Genomic DNA, 24,864 nt, shown 5'->3' with positions numbered 1-24,864 from the left:
CAACCTGCCATGATTCTGATGCATAGCCAGTTTTGGAAACCACTAGCCCAGAGATTGGTTTCTAAGGGAACCAAAGTAAATATTAGCTCAAGATGTAATACAGGGGTGACTTGTAAACGTTATGTGAAGTGAAAGAAGCCAGTCACAAGAGACCACATACTGTGATTCCATTTAAATGAAATGTTCAGAATAGACAAATATAGAGAGACAGAAAATAGTGTAGTGGTTACCTGGGGCTAGGAGGGGGAGGGAATGATGAGTGACTGCTCATGGATATGGGATTTCTTTCTGGGGTGATGAAAATGGTCTAAGCTAAGACTGTGGGGATAGTTTCACAACTGTAAATATACTATAAGTCATTGAATTCTACAGCTTAAATGAGTGAAATGTATGTTCATTATATTTCAATAAGGATATTTTTAAAAATAGTCAATAAGTGAGAGAGGATAAATTTTTTTTTTTTTTTAATGGGAGTGGGTAGTTGGGGAAACCAGGGGAAAGGGTGCAAACTGGATGCTTGGAAGAGGCTTTTTTTTTTTTTTAATCTTTTTTTTTTCCTTTATTTTATTCACAAACACAAACATAATAATTTAATTATCTGAAAGCCTTCTGGGAACTTCAACTCCTGGAAAACCGCCTTGTAAAGGAAATATGTTTAAAAGAAAAAAAAAAAAAAACCTTTGAGTTCAGAAAACCTGCATTAAAGCCATGGACAGGAATAATTCAAAGATAATGGTCCTAAAAAAAAACAAAAAAAAAAAAACCCAAAAAACAAAGATAATGGTCCTGGAGAAAATCCTCAAAATAAATCCAACTAAAATAGAGACCAAAGATTCATAGTAAAATACTCGAAAGGAATTTTTTGTAAAAATTCAAGCCAAATGTTATATTTGACAAATCTTAGGTTATAATTCCAACTCAGCTAATTCTTAGAATAAATAACCAATTGATGTTTTTTTTTCCCCTTGGAATAGACATAGCATAGATTTGTAGGAAATTGTATGGGTTGTAAGAAAGCACAATAAGACCTCCTTTACTTAATGTTTGACTTTCACAACAAATAAGTCAGTTTTGTAAAAATAATAAAGGACTTAATCATTTTTCTCTATGGCCTTTCTTAGTTGTTTAATATTTAAGTCGTTATATGAAGCACCTGTTACCATTCCTGTGGTTTTTCTTTTTGGTTGTTAACTGGTCTGATTCTTCAGACCAGTCATTGACTTTGCTTTTCATTGCAGCAATTTCCAGTATCACCTTTAAAGGTTTCCTGGGAGCCTATTATTTGCAAGATGTGCAGTTTCTTTTCATAATTTGTTTGCATTGTGTTGTTGGATTATTTGTGAGAGCCTGGTAAGAGCTGATGTTAACTGTTAATCAGAGAGGGATGAGTCAGGGGATTAATTTTATATGGGGACAATTCATGAATGGATATTTTTATATAATGACAGACAACTTTGTACCCCAGATAACAAATATTCATGTAAAATGGAGTACCTGTATTTATTGGGTTGCTAATTTATTGGGGTGCTAACTCGTATGCTGTTGACTCTTACTTAGTGTACAGTTTAAAAAACAAAATCATCTATTCACAATGTAGTAGAAGTAGTAAGGTCGCTGATGTGGGGTAGGGGTGGAGATCGTGGTTAGTGGCACTGCCTGGTACTGAGGGAAGGGAACTGATTTCCTATACAGTAATGCATACTATAATTCTGTTTTACTAGTGGGGAAACCCACGTCTAGAGAAGCTAAGTAATTTGCTCAAAATAATACCACTGTTAGCTCAGTTGGGTCTTTCTTATTCCAAAGTCTGTATTCTTTTAAAATACTGTCTTTTCTCCATGCCCAGCTCGGAGCCCAATGCAGGGCTCAGTCTCATGACCCTGAGATCATGACCTGAGCCGAAATCAAGAGTCAGATGCTTAACCTACTGAGCCACCCAGGTGCCCCACAGTGCATCAGTATTTTTGAAATGGCCCATCATGAGAAAATTGTGCATGGGTAAACTATCCATTGAAAATAAAGTAGATCCATGGATTTTATTGTAACAGAGAACCAAGAGTTCTTGTTATGGTTCAGAACAAAAGTTATTAATTAATATTGCACATTGAGACTTACTATAGAAACTACCACTTGTTTAGTTTTAGTGAAGAGTCAAAGAAAATGGTCCACAGTGACCTAAAAGGGTGTGGCTGGATTTCCTTCATATCCTTGCCCCAAAAGACATACTGTAACAGGTTGAATGCAGAAGCAGATATGAGAATCCAGCTGTCTTCCATGAAGCCAAACATTAAAGAGATTTACAAAGAGGTATAACAGTCCCACTTTTCTCAGTAAAAATTTTTCTGTTGGGAAACGTAGTTATTTTTTTCCATTAAAGTATGTTATTTATGTTGTCACAAATAAAATAAAATAAAATAAAATAAAATAAAATAAAATAAAATAAAATACTGTCTTTTCACAAGAAGTTTAGATATCTGGAAAAGTCTGTCTCCTCACCAGCCAAAAATATATGTGATTTAAAATTTTATATAATTTAGTCGAAAGGCATTATAGAAAAATTGGTACTTGTATCAACTATTTATCAGACCTTAACAGTTGTAATAATAACTTACTTGACACTTGTTAGTTTACAAAAGCACTTTTACATCAGAAATTTCATGTAATTTATGTAACAGTCTTGTGAAGTAATCATTTTACTAGTAGACTTGGGCTTGAAGTCTAAAAGGCAATTACATGAGGGCCCAGTTTTTTGGCTTCTAGATCTTATTATTTTTCCATTATGCTACACAGCTTCCTTGTAGAATAACAGAAGCCCTACAAACATCCCTTTTGTAGCAATAAAATAACCTCAAAACATTACCCTTCGTGATATCTGTTAGACTGGTTTACTATATCAGATTTAAATATATTTTATTAACATTTTAAAATTGTGATATGTTCAAACTATATACCTTAACATTAATTTGTATGGATTTGGTAGCAACGTCTGTCCTTTACTTCCTAACAGTTAATGATTTATTTTTAAGTGGATTGGTTTAAAATGGAAATCACTATAATCTAATTTTTTTTTTTATCTAGTCTCTGTAGAAGCTGAAATCCATCAATCACTGTTCTTCAAAATGCAATGGAATGTACCAAGGTCTGTATTCCGACTGGCACATAGGACATGCATGGAACCACATAAAGCCAATCTTTTTGGACACTGTCAAAACATAAAGGGACCATTACTTTTGTATAAAGCTGAATCCAGAGTAGTTTTGGTACAGGGCCCTCAAAAACAATGGCTACATTTATCTGCTGTCCAGTGTGTTGCAAAGGAAAGGAAGCCATTCACTGCTCATCCACCCCAACCAGGGGTCCTTCACCATAAACAGTGGGAGCAAGATATTTTATCCAAGAGGGTTATGTCATCCAATGCCACATCCCCTGGAACGCCTTCGGAGAAAAAGGAAGAACCTGATCCTTTACAAGACAAATCTATTAGTCTTTATCAACGATTTAAGAAAACATTTAGACAATATGGAAAAGTTTTGATTCCAGTGCATCTAATAACTTCTGGTGTTTGGTTTGGAACATTTTATTATGCAGCCATAAAGTAAGTTTTTGCTTCGTTGAGCACCTTTCCCTGCTTTATCAGAATGTTAATCTTCTTAATTGTACTAATCAAAGCCTTAAATAGTTTTTTAAATGCTTTAATGTCTTTAACTGTTGAGTGTGACTGCTTTTCATAGCTGTTTTTGACATTTTCATAGCTAAATTCGCTTACCATGTATAGCAGGCATTATACGAAAATTTTAAACTGTATCATCTCATTTAATCCTCACAACTCTATGAAGTAGGTAGTGTAATTATTCCCATTATATTAATGAAATTAAGGAAGAATAAGTCAAAATAACAGCTTTTTCCCAAATATTTTGGAGTCTTATTTCAAAGCCCCTGCTCTTTATCACTATGCTCATCTATCAACATTTAGCATGGCACAGAAATAAAATAAGAGATTTTGGAAATTTGGCAGCACTATTGAGTTCTATACTTATATATTTCTTAAAGTGTTCACAAATGTAAAAATATATCTGTTATTTTGCCATGTGTATGATTTTGGTGGGAAATTAGTATGATGTTTTTGCCAAAGCCTGGCTAATATCTGTTACAGATACAAAAATTAACAAATTGCAGGCTTATGTTTTAGTGTTACCCACATCTGATATGTGTCAAGGTAAGGTCTATTGTTCTGATCAGAAGTTAATTTTTTGTGCACTTAAAAAATTGAGTGTAGATCTCATGATAGGTGTTCTTACCACAACTAAAACTTCTAAATAAAGTTAATTTGGTGGCCCTAGCCTGCAGGTATTGTAAAACACAGATATCTAAATGCACCCTTTTTTGTTAAATACTCTTCCTTTCTTTTAAGTTAAGTTATATTATTTACAATGTTTTAGGAGCAGGGTACACATTGAAGCAGATCCCAATGATTTCCAGTTTGTTTCTGCCACTAGCAACTAAGGCGTTCTGACTTGTGCCTATTCCTTTGAATGTGCTGTGTGGGCTTTTTTTATATTAGCCTGGGCATGGCAGAGCTGAATGAGCTCACTGTCCTGAGGGCAATGAAATGGCACAATGGACCCCACTTTGAGTTTTAGTAAACTCAATCCTTATGGGGCTAGAATTATTTTATTCTTTCCAGAAGTCCATCGATTTTCAGTGTTTGGTTATATTTAATGGCTCAATAGTAAGGTATTAATTAATAAGATATGTCAGTTTTGTATGTAAAGCTCACTCCTTGGGATAAAGGTTATTTTTTACTAAATTAAAAGATAATGAAATGAAGACTTACTCTTCTAACACAGGATTAGAAGTGTTTCTTTACAGAAGTTCTGAAAGGATTTTTTTACTTTGTGTAGTTGATACTGTTCTGATTCTTTTCACATCTTTTTCTCCATTATCTTCCTAATATTCAGTTATATCCTTCTTCGTTATGTATCATTATCCTTTAAGAATTGTCCCTTTCTTTATAGAAAATCCTTGTATGTACACTTTATGGAATTATCTTTTTCATTAATGACATTTTTCTGGACATGTATAATATTTATAGAAGTCTTCAAAACTGCCCTTAGTTTTTAATAGAGCATAAAATCCTGTGCCATTTCGAATAAAAATTATTATTGGCCTTCAGCTCTAATTAATGGCTATCTATATGTCAAATGTTCTTTTTTGAGCTATTGAGGATTTTCTGATGGAATACTGTGAAAATGATATGACTGATAGTTCTGCCCTCCTTAGTTTGCCCTTTATAAGCATTTGGCCAGAAGGCCTTGGAGGGAGAAATCTAAGTTTTTAATTAATTTAATATGAAATTCTCATTTGGTCTGTTAAAAAGAGCATCTTTGTTCCTTTTACTTTCCCTTGCCTTCTTAAGTAAGAGTTCTGTAACTGAAAAAGCAGACCCCAAGTGACCTAGTGATATGAATTATACTTAAGATTTTTTCAGTCTGTCTGGCACCTAAGGCAGTTGTGGTGACATTCTGCCATCCCCTGTGGAATGCACCCTTATTTTATTCTTCCCCCTCTTTTTCTGGAGAATACTTGTGTGTAAACATGGTAGTAAGACTATCCACTTAAAGTCATGTCCCTTTATCCATCACAATTTGCCTATTGGCTTTTTGTCAGCACGGGACTTTGGTTGCCACACCCACCACCCCTGCCCAGCCGTGATGACTGGGCCAGTTCTGTTATGGTATCACACAGCTAATTTATATTATGTAGGATGTGTTGCTTCCCAGAAACAGTTCTTCTTAATGTTTTTATTAAATCCTATCCCTTCAGAAAGTTGATTTGTTCTAAGTAAAGATCTTATCACAAGTAATACTTACAGAGTAAGGAGGATTTGTTCTAATGGCAGTGTATCACTGCGATGTGGTTTTATTATCAAATTGGAGTTGATTGTATTAAATACAGGTTTTCAATTGAACTGACAAGAGGCTAGCTTTATTTTATTTTGTTTTTAGCTGGGCAAAGCTCTCTGTTATTTGTTACCTATTTAACTATTAAAAGAAAGAGAAAAAAATAGTTTGTAACTTGAAAGATGGGCATTTGACATCACACTGCATTAGTGACCAGTGTTTGTTTTAGTCACTCTGACAACTAGCATTACTGCCTTTCTAGACATGATAGAACAGAACGCCATACTGTATTTATTTAACTCAGTGATAAAGATCTCGGCTTTTGAAACATTTTATCTCAGGGAAGATCTGAATTGTACATGTTAATAGATTTTATTTTAAACTAAGCTTTGTTGCCCCTTCTATCTGGCAAAACCTTGCAGAGATCTTACATCTAACCAGAAGTGCTGTTTGATAATTGTAGCTTTGTGATGATGGTTCTGTTCCTACAGTTAGATCCTTGGTTTTAGGCCTCAAGTTTCTAAAGTTACAGATCCATTCTGAGGCAAAATCCTACCTGACTTTTACTGCATTTTATCCTTACTGTGAATGTCCTTTTGCCCTTGTGTATTTCTGCATCAGTTGAAACATCCATAAAGCTGGCAGTTTGAAAAGCACAGATTTCTGTCAGGTCGTGGAAGCTTCAGAGTAAAAAGTGACAAGTGGGTATTACAGTTGGAATCAGTCAATCAGTCCCTCACTAGTATTTCATTTTTAGCAATTCCAAAGGAAATGAAAGTTATTTTTACTTTAAAATAATCAAATCGGTATTTTAGAAATAAATAGAACCAGGGGCGCCTGGGTGGCTCAGTTGGCTAAGCGTCTGACTCTTGATTTCAGCTCAGGTCATGATCTCAGGGTTGTGAGAGAGAGCCCCACATGGGGCTCCATGCTCAGTGGTGAATCTGCCTGAGATTCTTTTCCTCTGCCCCTTCCCCCCGGCACACACACACTCTCTCTCTCTCAAATAAATAAATCTTCAAAATAAAGAAAGAACTAGAACCAGTTGTTTGCTTCTTTATTTTATAAAAGATACTTGTGCAAGGTGTCTGAGGTAATTATTTGATCTTTATGATAGTGTCTTTTTTTTTAATCACTCAATTTTGTCTTATTTTTGGCCAAATGTTTGTCTTTTGTTTCCCCTTCATGACTGCTGTTAAATATGTAGATTTTACATACTGGGCTAGGATATGATTGATAAAATAATTTTATAATTGTATTGGTTCTAGAAGATATAATTAGCATATCATGGTAAGATATTAATGGTGCAAAGTGACTTGATTAGATCCATAGAATAGCTAAGGCCTTGTAGTACTAAGTTTTGCTTTAATGGGATTCTGTTTTTATCTAAGAGACTTGAAAAGGAACTGATGGTGGAGAAAGAAGAAACCAGGTTGGACTTACAGTCAATTTTGTAATTTAACTTTTTAAAGATCCTTCAGTTATCTGCTTTCCTCTTGTGGGTGATAGGTAATTTTCCTTGATGATGACCAGCCATATGTTCTTGAGAGTAGTCCCTGATTTCAGAGTATTATAGTGAAATCATGGAGGGACAACTTCCCCAATTAACCAAATATATTTTAATATTAAGAATAAATTAGTTTGCTAGCTATTATATGTTATACAGAATACAGCTAGCTATAATAATAATGGCTCTAGGCAATTCCCTTTCTTAATTACAAAGAGAAAGAGTACCTGTACAGAAAAGTACCCTGTAGACCCTGTGCTAACCAAGAGTCACCCATACACCAGCAGTGAGACAAACTGATGTCATGGGGCTTCTGTTGTGATGTACTGAGACAGAATTAACTGTACAGTTTTCCTGTTGAAAAATGTTTAACCTGAACCTGATCAGGAGGAAAAAAAACAGACAAATCCAAATGGAGGGGTATTCTCCCATGCTAACTGGTCTGGAAGCTTCAAAAATCTCCGTGTCAAAGACATCCTGTCCTCCTTCTCAAAAAAGTTCTGAGGATCACTTCTAGAGGAAAGGAGACCAGAGAGAAGTGACAAGATAGTGACAAGGGACATACGGGAACAATTCAGGAAATTTTAATATTAAATAATATATTGTGTATTAACTATATACTCTTGTGTATGTTAAATTTCCTGAAGATGGCGGCGCCTGCGTGGCGCCATCAGTTAAGCATCTGACTCTTGGTTTCGGCTCAGGTTGTGATCTCAGGGTCATGAGATTGAGCCCCACATCGGGCTCCACGCTCAGTACAGAATTACTGAAGACCTTTTCCCTCTCCCTCTGCCCTTCTCCCCGACATTCTCTCTCTCTCTCGCAAAATCAATAAATAAATCTGTAAAAAAAATTCCTGCATATGATAGTTATGTTTATGTAGGAAAAGCACAGAACAAGAACCTTGTTCTGAATGAGGGGCAAAGGGTTACAGTGTCTGTAAAACAACACACAGAAAGGGAGAGAGCGTGAGAGAGCACATGCCAGTAAAGCTAAGTGTTGATAATCATGGAAACTAAAATAAATTAGGGCTTAACAGCTTGTATTAGAGACTTTCTGCCTTCTCTCCCTCCGTCCAAAAATTTGTTGTAATTTATGGTAATTGCTTCTTCACCTGCCTTCTAAGCCTGCTAATAGAATAGAGGCATCCATTTAGAATAATTGAAGTTTTCATCAAACCCATGGAATCATTTATTCTTTGCATAATAACACAATAAGTACTGTTATAATGTTGCTTTTACAACAATATAGTTTGACATGTAATTTTAGAGGTGAAAAGCTTAGGTCTTGAAGTCTGAATAAGAGCATTCTGAAGAAGTAGTGTTTGGTTGGGGAAACTAAGACCAAGTAAATGATTCTGATCGTTCCTTCTCTCTTAAGTCATTTAAAGCTATTAATTTTACTCTGCTAGATCCTTCTATTTTTTAAAATATGGTAATTAGGGATGTATGTCCATGTGCAGAAGCAAAGCAGAAGCTGCAAACAGTAAGATACAGTATAACACTGTTTCTGTTCTAGAGTTAAATCACAGTTCTTGACAATGCATAAGTGATTTTTAAACAAAATTTGGTTTTGGTGTTTTCAGAAAAATTTTGAAAATATTTACCCCTTAAAGTTTGTGTGTATACATACATAAATGTGTGTGTGTATATATATGTTACTTTGTTCCTTAGAGGAGTGACATATATATAGAAATCATTTTGTTTCTTTCCTAGAGGCGTGAATGTCATTCCTTTTCTAGAACTCATTGGGTTACCGGACAGCATAGTAAACATTCTGAAAAATTCCCAAAGTGGAAATGCACTAACAGCATATGCCTTGTTTAAGGTAAGTACTGTTATAAATGAGTTGCTCTTCACACTTAACCAATAACCTGCTCAGTTCCTCATAAAACTCCATGTTAGTTCCCAGTAGTTATTTTTTGTAACTTAAAATACCATATACAAGACCATAGTCTAATGGCTAAAGTTTATATTTTTTTAAGTTTAACTTTTAAGTATAAATAAAATGATGGTTTAGGAAGAAGTGACTTGAAAATAGGTAGATCATTCCTAACCTGCTGTGATCAGACAAATGTGAGACTTTCTGAATTTCCGGAAGTCATCTTTTTGACATTTCTCCCACTTACGGTATATTAATTTTCCTTTTTCAGAGATCCATGTGCCACCTGACTTGTTATATTTAGCATTTATTTTACTGTTTATAATAGTTCATCTACTTGATAAGTAAAATAGTAAAGTTTAGTTCAGCTTGTTTCATGGGATAAACCTTAGACTTAGTAGCTGTTACATACGTTTCATTTTAGAAGTTTGTCATCTGTAGCTGTTCTCTGGAGTTGAGACACCGACATCTTTATAAGCTGAGTTTCTATGTCGATGGGTCTTTCTTTTGGAAGAGGAGACTCTGTAAATTGTGGAATTTAGCCATAATAATCTTATTTTTCTCAGTTGACAAATAATTATGAAGTTCTATATATCTTCATCCTAAGAAAGAAAACAGGTACAAAACGTTCGGAAACTAGATTTTATTTTATTTTGCTTCTGTTGTAATAAAAATACTTAGAAGTATGGTTTTATAGTAGTACAGGTGACGTTTTATTCTGTCATCCTCATTAAAATCCTCTGAATTCTTGGGAGATTTCCTTTTTTATTATGATTTTGACTAGAGGGCTAAAGCTTAATTGCTGAGTTTTTAAACATTAAAACTTAATAAACTCATAAATTACCAAGTTTCTAGTTATAGTGGGTGTAATTTACCTTAATAAGTCAAAGTATCATGATGATTTAAGCCATTTCCCTAATTATAATTGCTCCTTATCCTATGCTCCCATAACGTGTATGTAGCTCTTACAGTTCATGTCATGGTCTGGTGTTAGTTTTGTGGGGCTTTTTTGTTTTTGGTTTTTTGGTTTTTTTTAAGATTTTATTTATTTATTTGACAGAGAGAGACACAGCAAGAGAGGGAACACAAGCAGGGGGAGTGGGAGAGGGAGAAGCAGGCTTCCCGCGGAGCAGGGAGCCCGATGCGGGGCTCGATCCCAGGACCCTGGGACCACGACCTGAGCCGAAGGCAGACGCTTAACGACTGCGCCACCCAGGCACCCCTTTTTTGATTTTTTAATATTTGGTTTCTTCATTTGATTTTAAGTGTTTAGGAATTCAAAGTCCTGTCTTCTTTCTCTGTGTTTTCACTGTGCCTGATACTGTGCTTTGTAGGCACATCAGTGCTCAGCGCATGTTTGTTGGGTGGGAATTGAACATGAACCTGTACACACAGGTAGGTCAGTGTCAGCAGTGCTCCTTCCCGCTCACTGTTCCTTTGTGAGGTGGGGAATGTGCAGGGATTCTCCTGGGTATTTTCTGTAACCCATAGTTTCTCAGGTGGAGTGACAAACATTGAGATTTGTTGCTTCAATATGGCAAAGCCTCAAAAAAGAGGTGTGGCCAAGAGAAAAGCCACCTAAGTGTGACCTTGTGACACAGAGTAGGACACACTCCTCAGCCCCCAGCACTGTCCTGGAAGTGAACCTTCATTTGAATTGACAAAAACTTGTTGAGCTCCTACTCTGTGTCAGGTGCCATTCTAGGTACTGGGAATACTGTAATTAAATAAAATCGTACAAAATACATGCCCTCGTGGAACTTATATTCTAGTGGTGGCAGCCATTTAGGTAAAGAACGTAAAGTTAAAACAAACACACACACACACACACACACACACACTGTGGTGTTTAGATGATGTTAAGTGCTAAGAAGAAAGAACAAACCAGCAAGGGAGGATGTGTTTGTGTTGAAGTGCTTTTTTTAGTATTCGGTTTTGTTTTGTTTTTTTTAGAGGGAGGGTTGCCAGAAGGTGAGGGAGTTAATAGGCAGTTGTAGGGGAGAAGAGCATTCAAGGAGGGGAAATGCAAGTGCAAGGTCCTGAGGCTACAGGATACCTGGAGTATTGGAGGGAACAGGGAGGATGCCATTGTGGTTGGGATGAGTGAACGCAGAGAGGCAACAGAGTGGCCAGATCAGGGTGGCCTTATGGGCCATTATGAGCACTTTGGCTTTTACTCAGAGGAGATGGAAAGCCACTGGGCAGTTTTGAGTATCTGACTTGTGTTTTAACAAAATCATTTTGGCTGCTCTGTTGAGAACAGTCTATTACATATAGCTGGGCAAGGTAAGAAGCCCAGAGACCTAGCAGGAGGGGTTATTGCAATGGTATGGGTAAGAGCTGGTAGTGGCCAGGACTCAGGTGGGAGCAGGAGAGCCCATAAGATGTAGGTGATTCTGGATGTGTTTTGAAGATGGAGCTGATGGAATTTCTTAATGGGTTGAACGTAAATTATGCAAGAGAAAGGAGTTGAAGCTATCGTGTAGGTTTTTGGCTTAAGCAACTTAAAGAGTTGCGAGGCATCTGGGTAGCTTAGTCGGTTGAGCCTCCAACTCTCGGTTTCAGCTCAGGTCATGATCTCGGCTCATGAGATCAAGCCCCACATCAGGCTCTGCACCCTGGTGGCTCAGTCCATTAAGTGTCTGACTCCTAACTGCAGCTCAGGTCATGATCTCAGGCTCATGAGATCAGGCCCCACGTGGAGCTCCCTGTTCAGCAGGGAGTCTGCTTGGGATTCTCTCTCTCCCTCTCCCTTCATGCTCTAATAAATAAATAAAAGAATAGCGTTGCCATTTCCTGAGATGCAGACAGCTTTGAGAGAAGCAGGTTTCGGGTGGGACCATTGAACATCATGAGATCAGTTTTGAACAAATGACATTTTGAGATCCTATTAGACATGCAGGTGGAAATAAGTCAGAGGTTGTATATACTGGAATTTAGGGAAGAGGCTCAGTCTGGAAATCTAAGAATCATTAATGTACAGATGGCACTACGGACTTGAAATTGGATAAGACCACCAAGGGAAGGAGGTAGGTGGAGAAGGCGTGCAGGGACTGAATGCTGCCCCACAGTGTGCAGAGGGAGACAACAGGAAGAAGAATGGGCAGGAAGGACTGTAAAGGGGCAGCCTCCAAAGTGGAAGGAAACCAGGGAAGTGGGGGCCTGGCAGCCAGGGCAGGACGTGCTCCAAGGAGTAGAGGGGGAAGCTGTCTCCATAGTTCTGATGGTTCACAGGCCTCTTCAGTGACTCTGATGAGAGGTGGGGGTGAAGGCTTAGAGTAAATTCAAGAGAAAATGAAGAGGGAAGCTGGAGATGGAGAGCATAGGCGGCTCTTTCAAAGAGTTTCGGTACTGAATTTTAACCCAGAAGCTGTCAGGATGTGATACAGGTGGTATCCGCTTTGTGTGGCTCTGTGACCAGTTCGTCTAGTATTCAGCTTCGGCCCTTAAATCTCTGGTCAGAGTGAAGCCTGTGCATGCCTGCCTGGGGTTTTTTGGCCTCATGGAAGTTCCCAGTTGGGATTCCAGACCCAGGGTGGATTGTAACGAGAAGGTAGCATAAGGCCTGGAAAAGTCAAAGGGATTTGGAAGTGAAACTAAATTAAATTCAGTAAAGAATAAACACTTGGCCCGTGTTTACCTCTCACCATTTGAAGTAGTTTGGTTCTGGTTTAGTTCTAGATACACAGTGTCCACAGGTTAGCAGGGTTTTAGGGAATAGAAGCATGTGCGTGTTTGTTGGTCCTGAGCCATCTTTCTCATCTCCCAGGGTGCCTGTCTGCAGGTTCCCTAGCACGTGGTTACAGGCTCCAGCACTTCTACTGCGAATAGTCTGTAATCCATGGGTCGGTGTCTGAGTGACAGATATTTGTAAAATGCGTTTACAGAAGAAGATCCCTTGCGAGGAGGGAAAACCATAGAGGCCGTAACTACATTAGCCTGGTGAAGCAATAAAGTAATTTATACTGTCGGGTTATTACTAAAAATTTTAACTTCAGATTGTTTTTGCTTAGGCTCTTGATCTGCCTGTGTTTGCTTTTCTCCTCAGATTGCAACACCTGCGCGATATACTGTGACTTTGGGAGGAACCTCCTTCACTGTGAAGTACTTGCGTAACCGGGGCTACATGTCGACACCGCCTCCTGTTAAGGAGTATCTACAAGACAGGATGGAAGAGACCAAGGAGCTTCTCACAGGGAAAATGGAAGAAACAAAGGATAGACTCACTGAAAAATTGCAAGAAACCAAAGAAAAAGTTTCTTTTAAGAAAAAAGTGGAATAGGGAGCCTTCTGTAACAGGTGATAGACAATTTCTGCACTTTAACCCTTTGGAAACTATGGACAAAGATACATGATCCTGATTATTTTTTTGGTTAGTTGCCTAAATATACCAGTTCTCTGAGGGTTAAAGACCTAAGATACCTTTTTAAAGTTAAATATTACTAGAAAAATCAGTGTCTTTTGAAAAGAAAAAATGAACCCAGTATAAGAATTGAACATGAATAGCAGCATGAAGCATTGGTTAGTGTCTCTCAAGTCAGAGCTCTTTTTTCAGGGTCTTCAGAATCATACTTGCTTTGTGTTTTGTTGCAGCTATAATTTATGCAGATGAAGCAGTTGACTCCTTGGATAACTGATGTGGCCCTAGACAGGGTGTTAACACTGGGTTTTCATCTTGATGTTATTCATTGAGCTTTTAACTATATACATCTCTTAATGTGGAAACCAATATTACCGTCAACCTGCCAGTGAATAAGAGGATACTTAGTGTTTCTGTAAAAACAGTATATAACAGTTATATACCAGTTAAAATACACATTTTATATGAAGGAACTTGAATAAAAATGGAGTCCTGTATATGTAAATAAGATGTATTGGTTACATGTAAATGAAAAATTGACCCTTGAAAAATGATTTTTACCTGAAGCTTGTCAGTTTTTTTAAAGCAAATATATATGGCTATGGGACTTTTTCACCTAAAACATAAATCTCTACTATGAATCATTTGTGTTCTCTTCAACTATTTTTCAGAGGAAAAGTGAAAATAATATGATACCTTAAGTTTATTGTTGAAATCAAATATTCTTAAGCCATGACTCAAGTTTGTGGTTCTTGAGCAGATACTGGTGTGGGAGGATGGAAAGTGCCATCAGGTTGTTCCAGAGCTGACCCCCCCACCCCCCGCCACGTGGCAGGTTTGTCTCCACAGGCCAATACTCTCAGTGTCTGTTTCAGAGTTAATGTTGATTTCATTGTGCAGTGAATTTTTAAATTGTAGCTGCTTTTTCCCTTAGACTGAAATAGAGCTTTTCCCTTTATATTGAAATATGCTTGAGCATTTTACTTGAATTTTTTTTTAATAGCAAAGCTATCATTAAATTATCTGCTTGGAATAAAGTTCAGCCATTGTCAGATATGAGAGTTGCCGTGATTGTGTGAGTGTGTTCGAAGATGTATGTGTCTGTTTTGCTCTAACTGCTTTTACTTCAGTTCTAACTCTTGACTTGATATTCAGAAGACAGGATGGCCTCTTTCTAGACCTGTCATTGTTTTGAGCGATGTGATAAGGCAAGAGAATGTCAGAGGGACTTCCAGAAGCAATCCTGTGGGGATCCACTGCTGTTGGGCAGGATTTTTGTATTAAATATTTAGTTTGGCCAAATTTGGGGAATAATTTAAAGGAAAAAATGTTTGCATTTGATACATCTAATCATTATATTGGAACACTTGGTAAGTTAATATGCTGTGATTGGAATCTCTCTCTGCCTTTTTCGGGGGAGGGCAGGGCAGAGCAGTGACGGGGCCCACTGTGGCCCTGCCACACACAGTCTTGATCAGGCAGAATGGTTTGGTCTCCTGACACACAACTGAACACGTAATTTCAGATTGACAGTGCATTTCAAATCTAAACACTGTTTCCATGTTTTAGTTCGCTTATTAAATCACGTTTTTGCAGATTATTAAATGCTAAGATATTAACAAATTTCTTGTTTCTTTTTTTTTTTTTTTTTTGAGTACTTGAGACTATGCCTGTGTTTTAACATCTTACATGAGACTCTTCTAAAACAATTTACTTTTCATATTACACAGGGCATATTTTCCAGTAGGGATAAAATTTGGTTTCTTAGAAGTCACTAATAATCCTGAAACTAAAATTTACTTTTTCTGACTATCCACCATTTGAGTTTTGTTGCCATCCAGTTTTGTTATTGTGTTTATCCAGTTATAGAAAGTGAGATGCTGATGAGTGCTTTGAAATTCTCTAGTAAAATGTTCTCTGAAGAGGTGAGTGTTTTTGTCATTATTTGGCATCAGGAGTATCTGTATCTTATCAAATGCTGTTGCTAGCATATTGCTGACCTAGTCTTTAAGGCAAGCTGCAAATGGCTTAAAAGGGGACACCTGTAATATGTTGTTTGAAATATTAATAGCAGGCTAACAGAATATAGTAATGTGTATTAAGTTAAATAAATTACCGGTATATATACATAGATCTATCTATCTATCTATCTATCTATCTATCTATATATATATCACAGTGATACATATATCACAGTAAATACATATAGTTTGCTATATATAGTAAACTGCATTTCATTTACAGTCAACCCTACACTTTGGATTAATTTGCCCTACCTTCTCTGAGCAGTGAGTCAGAGCAGTGTCCCAAGTCTGAGATGCATATCTGTCTTTAAGTAGGATGTGTTGATAGGGTAAAGAGAGAGCTATGACTGAGATTTAACTTGCATAAAGTGATGAAAAGGGTTTGCTCAGCAAATTCACAATTTAAATGAAAAACAGGTTAGGCAAGAGACTTAGTTTATTCAGGAATAATAGCAAAATCAGCCTTTTAATGTACCAGAAATAATCTTTTACTGAATCTTTTGCATATAGCAGGGTGCTGTTTAGATTTCAACAAAGGAGAAAAAGAATGGATATATTGAGATTCCCTTTCCCCCAGTATTGAACATAATAAAATTATGCCTTCAAATGTAATCTTCTATTTATTTTTTTTGTTACAAAATATACCCCCATTTATTTACAAATGAAAGACACCACTGTAGTCCTCATGCCCCAGGGGGAAGTGGAGCTATTGATTTGATTGTCCTACTTTAGTGATCTTAGACGGTAATTCGGAATTTGAAAGATCTTAATAGTTTGGGCAGAAGATGTGTTGGGCGAAAACCATATCTAGCTTTACCCTGTGTTCTTTCCACTGGGTTCAGGTCAAGTCTCAGGATTTCTTTTAAACATTTTAAACAAGGCCTGTGTGTGGTGGAATATGGTGATGGTAATGAAATGGACAGAAGGTGGTTTTAACAAATGAGGCAGGAAAAGTTAGTGCATCTTTCCTGATATTTTTGAAATACCATTTTTGTAAATTGTATTTGTGACATATACATTTCTCTTTTAAGATTTATTTATTTGAGAGAAAGAGAGAGGGCAGGAAGGAGGGGCAGAGAGAGAGGGAGAGAGAATCTCAAGGAGACTCCCCACTGAATGCGGAGCCTGACTCTGAGATCATGACCTGAGCCGAAACCAAGAGTTGGGCGCTCAACCGACTACGCCATCCAGGCGCCCTGAGATATGTTTCTGAAAAATACTTTTTTCATGGTAATGTAAACACATATGTCTTCTGTTGGCTACAATTCATTTTTTGAAATGGGTATCTTCATTTATTTGAAATTTTCCAAAATTGGGCCTATAAGGCCTAAATGAAAACAGGTTAAATGTTACCAAAGTTAGTTTGAAGTATTTTCCGTATTAAATGCTAACTACGCAATTGACTATCCGTGCAATAGCCTAAAATCAGCATCAAATCATATTGGCCTAGAGCTGAATTAGCACAGGAGCATTCAAATAGGAGAGTATGAGCCTCTCTGCTGCCTTGGAATTGAACAACCTGAGCCAGAAATCTATAGAACTAAAGGTGGGTACTTTTAATTATTCACTGCAAATAGGAGCTTTGTCTAGTCTCTGTTGTCTATCTGTATGTCAGGTGGTATCAAGTTAACATTAAATGGGATTCCATAAGATGCTGTCCCATGTACCTGAAGGAACAGCAGACTCCAGATTTCATTCTCCCTTAGACACTTGAATGGCCTAGGGTCCCACTCCTTTCCAGAACCCATCTTCAGCCATGAATTTTGGCCTAGCCTTCTGATTCTTGAAAGATCCTGCAGTTTGAGCTTGTAACTTATATTTGAGAAAAGCTGATTCAGGCCAATTGGATATATTTTTCCCCTCTGTGAGATTTTTCTTTTGTGACTTCTGTGTCACATTGGTTCATTTTAACTAGTCAAAACAAGTTTTTGATTGTCTTGCTTCTTCAGGGTTAGGCTTTGAAAATCAAGCTGTATTCTTCCCTGTGCATCATTGACAATCACCAACAATAATAATTACAGATCATAATTATCTTGTGGCAATTATCTGGCTATTTTCATAAGCATGATCTTAGTAGGAAGAATGCATCTTGATTTTGGAAACCTTCAGGGCAGAGTATAATGTTTAGCCTGTTCTTTATTCTGATGACTTGATCGGACAACAGGCAGCCGGAGTCATTCTCAGAGCATGTAGTTTCTGTTCACAGATGGGGTGCTCACAAAGAGTAATACGAAAGAACACTTTTCACACTGAGTTTTCTCTGGGACAACATGGTCTATGAGGGCAGAAGCCTCAGTACAGTTAAAAGATGTTCCACATGCTGCCAAAGTATATCCTCATTCTTCCTGAAAGTGCAGATTGCATAGAACCTTTCTTCTTTCATTCCCTCTCCCTCCCTCTGTCCAGCATTTTTTTTGTTTTGTTTTGAATTTTGATCAATTTAGAAGTTAGAAAACTTGTGAGAAAGGAAACGGAGTGTGCACACGAGCTTGCCTGCTTCTCTGTGTGGTACAGGCCAGTTCTCCCTCTCTACCTCTAGGGGGCAGGTCCACACGGCCCAGCTTCAGAAAGAGTGGGGCGGTAAACTCGCAGTTCCCTGACTTTTTAATCAAATACGTGGTCGAAAGACTTTTACTCTATTTTGGTAACTCCGCAAATGTTATTCTAAACATATGACATATGAAATATGGCAAATCTGTATCTTCCCTTTTACCAATTAGATGTTTTAGCGCCTGAAAACTAGAACATACAGCATTTTCTCTATATACACAAATATTTCAGTTGTAATTACCTTTTATGAACCTCTAAGTACTAGATTTAAGATTCTGTAATGATTGAAGCACATTTTACTTAATTTGTGTTTTAATGAATCTGAGTCAGTATTTTCTTTGGACACTTAATATGGTGACTTAATTGTCACCATTGCTTTACTTCTCTAAGAACAGTGGCTGCTTTCGTTCCCCTTACGCTAAGGGTGCTAAACGCGGGGTCTGTTAAGTCCTCAAATACGGATGGCTTTGCCTGCCCTTCAGCTACCTCTGGAGATAGAATTGCAGGGCTTGGTTACCATGGTACTCCACCAACTGGAAACTTTTTTGGGGGGCGGGGGGTTCATCAATGTTTTTATTTTTATTTATTTTCTGTTTTTTATTTTCTAAAATTTCTTATTGTTATGTTAATCACCATACATTACATCATTAGTTTTTGATGTAGTGTTCCATGATTCATTGTTTGTGCATAACACCCAGTGCTCCATGCAGAACGTGCCCTTTTTAATACCCATCACCAGGCTAACCCATCCTCCCACCCCCCTCCCCTCTAGTTCTCCTGTTAAAGAGGATGCAGGATGTGATGGGTCATAATTCATATTATTACTTCTTTTGGTTCAGAAATAAGGGACAAGTCTCAGTGGTTTCCCTGAAAAGTTGGAAATATCATCAGACACTTTTGTCCACAAAATCTAGTGCAACTTTTGTTGAGGAATCTAGACCATTTAGTAACTGCATTATTTTAGAAGCATTTTAGATTAATAGGAGTTTTGAGTCATATACCCCAGGCTTGCAGAGAATTTCTATAGAATTTTGCCTTTAGTGGATCATTTTAGAACTGAAACCAATATTTTTCGTTGAAGAAAGGCACAGGAGAGCTGGGTCTGGAATCAGATCCCAACTTCCAGTCTATTTGATTTATCCTCTTGTGCCAGGCATGAAAATAAAGTAAGTCCCAGCTTTGGGTCTTTTGAAATTCTTTATATTTTTGGAGCTGAAGCCAATTTATTAACATTCTTTGCCTCTCTTCTGCTGGTGCCTTCCATCTTCTTTTGGCTTTTAACCTTATAATTTTTCTTTAATTTGTTTACAGTCTACTATTTTCATCCTTTTCTCTTTAGTAGGGGGGGAGAAAGCAGCTATCCTGTGATTTCAGGTATGGCTGTAGAACGGAGATACTGCCTCATTTCTCATGTTCCAGCTTCATTTCCCTCAGCCTGCGACATAGGAAGGTTTGCCCAGGGCCAGTCAATGCTGGCGTCTTCCTGCTATCCAGGTTCACCTTGGCAAAGCAGTTAGTAGCTATTTTCAAACCCTAAATCCATACTGGAGAGCAAATAATCAAAACTTTGGTAATTAGATCTAGTCTTCATATATCTGCACATTTAATATTTCATATATCCAAAGAGGATTTGATCTCGGGAAATTCTCCATTGCCTCCCTGGCAAAAGAGGAGTTTGCGTTTTCCCGTTGCGTCTGTGTGGAGCCTGTAGCTGCGGCATACTTGGAGCCGGCTCAGATTGGGATTTTCCATTTACTTGAGGCCAATCACTGGAAACCTCTGAAGCGATCAGAAGCTGGCATTTATGGAAAATTGTAGCACTGAGAAGTTCAGTATATCCCTGGTTAAGGATTATCAGGTTTCACCAAAGGACAAAGGTTGGCTTCACTGAGTCCCAAGAAAATGACCAAACTTAAACCCCAGCACGTCACACCTGGTGAGCTGCTGTACGATACGGTGGTGTGTCGCAGAGAAAAGCTGTATTCTTCACAGTGTCGTCTAACTACACACGTTCTGTGCAGGGGGACGTGTCTAGTGGGCCTGACAGGCTAAGACTTGCTTTGCTGCATTTGCCTTGCCTCTCATTCAGGTAGCTTGCATGCACAATCAGCAAGGGTGGTGAGAACAAAATAAGCTCCTGTTCGTGGGCAGCAGCCCCTCCGTCTGAATGCAGAGCACCTCCATCTGGGTGGGTGTCCACATCCTGCCTCGTCTCCCCTAGCTGTGCCTGGCTGAAACACCTGCAGGCAGAGACTGGCTGATGGAAAAAGAAACATCAGAGTGAGAAATGGAGAACACACGTGTCCATCTGAGGTGTAAAGGAGGTTGACAGTAAGGGAAAAGCCTGAGCCTCATGGGTAGCATTCCAGAAGAGTGCGATCATGCCAGTGTTAGCAAAGAGAAATGAAGAACATGGCACGGGTTCTAGATGCAGAAAGGCAGAGGTGCCTGAAGTGCAAGGTCCTGGCACTTGGGGCCTGAGGCTCATCCAGGGTCTCCTTCAGGACGAAACTGGGGAAGTTGTAAGAATGCTAAGTAACAGAGCTCAAATCAGCATTAGCTGCTCCCCCACATAACAAGAAAGCCAGAGAAGGAAAAAGAGTGAGGTGAAGGGGACAAGGCAAGGAGGGAAATTATTTTTTAAACTATTCTCTTCTTGGATTTTCACATTGTTTCTAAGACGCACACACACAGCCTGCTCCCCACCCCGTAATGTGCTTCATTAACCAGAAGACCTGTAGATGGCAACAATAATGAAGAAACATGTATTTTACTTAAAACCTGTGGGAAGGAAGTTTTAGGCCTGGTGATTTAATCTTTACCTTGACATTGGATGCTTCAACCCTAAGTTGTACTAATTGCTGGAGCATTAAAATCTGTGACAATTTTTTTCCAGTTTTATTGAGAAATAATTGACATACATCACTGTGTAAGTTTCAGGTGTACAGCATGATGGTTTGACTTGCATATATTTGAAATGATCCCCACAAGAGGTTTATTTAACATCCATCTTCTCATATAGATATTTAAAAAAGCAAAAAACAAAAAACAACTTGGTAATGAGAACCTTTACAATTTACTCCCTTAACAACTTTGCTACACAGCAGGCTTAGCTACTAGTCATCCCTAGTACTTATTTATCTTATAACTGGAAGTTTGTACCTTTTTAAAATATTTTATTTTATTTTATTTACATTCAACTAATTAACATGTAGTGTATTATTAGTTTCAGAGGTAGAGTTCAGTGATTAATCAGTTGTATATAACACCCAGTATTCATTACATCACGTGCCCTCCTTAATGCCCATCATCCAGCGACCACATCCCCCCCACCTCCCTCAACTCCAGCAACCCTCAGTTGTTTCATATGGTTAAGAGTCTCATGGTTTGTCTCCCTCTCTGATTTCGTCTTGTTTTATTTTTCCCTCCCTTCCTCTACGCTCCTCTGTTTTGTTTCTTAAATTCCAAATATGAGTGAAATCATATAATTGTCTTTCTCTGATTGACTTTTTTCACTTAGCATAATATCCTCTAGTTCCATCCATGTCATTCTTTTTTTTTTTTTTTTTTGATGGCCGAGTAATATTCCATTGTGTGTGTGTGTAATACCACATCTTTATCCATTCATTGTCGATGGACATTTCAGCTCTTTCCATAGTTTGGCTATGGTGGACATTGCTGCCATAAACATTGGGGTGCAGGTGCCCCTTCAGATCACTACATTTGTACCTTTGGGGTAAGTACCTAGTAGTGCAATTGCACAGTCATAGGGTAGCTCTATTTTTAACTTTTTGAGGAACCTCCATACTGTTTTCCAGAGCCACTGCACCAGCTTGCACATCCTCACCATTTGTTGTTTCCTGTCTTGTTAATTTTAGCCATTCTGACCAATGTGAGGTGGTATCTCATGTGGTTTTGATTTGTATTTTCCTGATGACAAGTGATGTGGAGCATTTTTTCATGTGTCTGGTGGCCATTTGTATGTCTTCTTTGGAAAAGTGTCTGTTCATGTCTTCTACCCATTTCTTTTTTTTTTTTTTAAGATTTTATTAATTTAAGACACAGAGAGAGAGAGAACGCCCAAGCAGAGGAAGCAACGAGCAGAAGGAGAAGCAGGCTCCCCGCTGAGCAGGGAGCCCAATTTGGGACTCGATCCCAGGACCCTGGGATCACAACCTGAGCCGAAGGCAGACACTTAACCGACTGAGCCACCCAGGCGCCTCCTTCTGCCCATTTCTTGACCGGATTATTTGTTTTTTGGGTACTGAGTTTGATAAGTTCTTTATAGATTTTGGATACTAACCCTTTATCTGATATGTCATTTGCAAATATCTTCTCCCATTCTGTCAGTTGTCTTTTGGTTTTGTTGACTGTTTCCTTTGCTGTGCAGAAGCTTTTTATCTTGATGAAGTCCCCATAGTTCGTTTTTGCCTTTGTTTTCCTTGCCTTTGGAGACATATCTAGCAAGAAGTTGCTACAGCCAAGGTCTTAGAGGTTGCTGCCTGTGATGGATTCCTGTCTCACATTGAGGTCTTTCATCCATTTTGAGTTTATCTTTGTGTATGGTGTTAGAGAATGGTCCAGTTTCATTCTTTTGCATGTGGCTGTCCAATTTTACCAACACCATTTGTTGAAGAGACTAACCTTTTTCCATTGGATATTTTTTCCTGCTTTGTTGAAGATTAGTTGACCATAGAGTTGAGGGTCCATATCTGAGCTCTCTATTCTGTTCCATTGATCTATGTGTCTGTTTTTGTGCCAGTGCCATACTGTCTTGATGATTACAGCTTGGTAATATAACCTGAAGTCAGGCATTGTGATGCCCCCAGCTTTGTTTTTCTTTTTCAACATTCCTCTGGCTATTTGGGGTCTTTTCTGGTTCCATATAAATTTTAGGATTATTTGTAACAGCTCTGTGAAAAATGTTGATGGTATTTTGATAGGGATTGCATTGAATGTATAGATTGCTCTAGGTAGCATAGACATTTTAACAATATTTGTTCTTCCAATCCATGAGCATGGAATGTTTTTTCCATTTCTTTGTGTCTTCCTCAGTTTCTTTCATGAGTGTTCTATAGTTTTCAGAGTACAGAACCTTTACCTCTTTGGTTAGGTTTATTCCTGGGTATCTTATGGTTTTTGGTGCAATTGCAAATGGGATCAATTCCTTAATTTCTCTTTCTTCCATCTCATTGTTAGTGTATAGAAATGCAACTGATTTCTGTGCATTGATTTTATATCCTGCCACATTGCTGAATTCCTGAGTTCTAGCAATTTTGGGGTGGAGTCTTTTGGGCTTTCCACATAGAGTATCATGTCATCTGTGAAGAGTGAGAGTTTGACTTCTTCTTTGCCAATTTGAATGCCTTTTATTTCTTTTTGTTATTTGATTGCTGAGGCTAGGACTTCTAGCTGTGTTGAACAACAGTGTCGAGAGTGGAAATCTCTGTTGTGTTCCTGACAGGGGAAAAGCTCTTACTAGTTTTTCCCCATTGAGAACGATAATTTGCTGTGGGCTTTTTGTAGATGGCCTTGATGATATTGAGGTATGTTCACTCTATCCCTACACTGTGGAGTTTTAATCAAGAAAGGATGCTGTATTTTGTCAAAGCTTTTTCCACTTCAATTGAGAAGATCATATGGTTCTTGTTTTCTCTTTTATTAATGTAGTGTATCACATTGATTGATTTGTGGATGTTGAACCACCCTTGCATCCCAGGAATAAATCCCACTTGGTCCTGATGAATAATCCTTTTAATACATTGTTGGATACTTATGGCTAGTATTTTGGTGAGAATGTTTGCATCCATGTTTAACAGCAATATTGGTCTGTAATTCTCCTTTTTGGTAGGGTCTTTGTCTGATTTTGGAATCAAGGTAATGCTGACCACATAGAAAGAGTTTGGAATTTTTCCTTCCATTTCTATTTTTTAAAACAGCTTCAGAAGAATAGGTATTATATCTTCCTTAAATGTTTGGTAGAACTCCCCTGGGAAGCCATCCAGCCCTGGACTCTTGTTTGTTGGGAGATTTTTGATTACTGTTTCAATTTCCTTGCTGGTTATGGATCTGTTCCAGTTTTCTATTTCTTCCTCTTTCAGTTTTGGTAGTTTATAAATTTCCAGGAATATATCCATTTCTTCCAGATTGCCTAATTTATTGGCATATAGTTGCTAATAATATGTTCTTATAATTATTTGTATTTCTTCAGTGTTGGTTGTGATCTCTCTTCTTTCATTCATGATTTTATTAATTTGGTTCCTTTATATTTTTGATAAGACTGGCTAGGGGTTTATCGATCTTATTAATTCTTTCAAAGAATCAGCTCCTAGTTTCGTTTATCTGTTCTATTTTTTTATTTCTATTTCATAGATTTCTCCTCTAATCTTTATTATTTCTCTGCTCCTGCTGGGTTTAGGCTTTATTTGCTGTTCTTTCTCCAGCTCCCTTAGGTGTAATGTTAGGTTGTCTATTTGAGACTTTTCTTGTTTCTTGAGAAATCCTTGTATTGCTGTGTACTTCCCTCTTAGGACCACCTTTGCTCCATCCCAAGGGTTTTGAACAGTTGTGTTTTCATTTTTATTTTTTTCCATGAATTTTTTAAATTCGTTAATTTCCTGGTTGACCCACTCATTCTTTAAT

General features: G+C 37.8%; 1 protein-coding gene across 1 annotated transcript in view; it reads left to right on the top strand.

Annotated features, from left to right (window-relative positions):
• Nucleotides 1-15,572, top strand: part of FAM210A (family with sequence similarity 210 member A) — a 39,556-nt gene extending 23,984 nt beyond the window's left edge. Inside the window, exons 2-4 of the mRNA XM_036082677.2 lie at nucleotides 3,079-3,595; nucleotides 9,123-9,234; nucleotides 13,337-15,572. Of these exons, the coding sequence (XP_035938570.1) occupies nucleotides 3,120-3,595; nucleotides 9,123-9,234; nucleotides 13,337-13,570 (822 nt within the window). The 5' untranslated portion in view covers nucleotides 3,079-3,119 and the 3' untranslated portion in view covers nucleotides 13,571-15,572. The remainder of the gene's footprint in view (nucleotides 1-3,078; nucleotides 3,596-9,122; nucleotides 9,235-13,336) is intronic.
• The last annotated feature ends 9,292 nt before the right edge of the window (nucleotides 15,573-24,864 follow it).

Source organism: Halichoerus grypus, chromosome 13 (genome assembly GCF_964656455.1).
Source record: "Halichoerus grypus chromosome 13, mHalGry1.hap1.1, whole genome shotgun sequence".
Lineage (NCBI taxonomy): Eukaryota > Metazoa > Chordata > Mammalia > Carnivora > Phocidae > Halichoerus > Halichoerus grypus.
The sequence above is the reverse complement of the archived record's forward strand: the minus strand, read 5'-3'. Positions and strand labels throughout refer to the sequence as shown.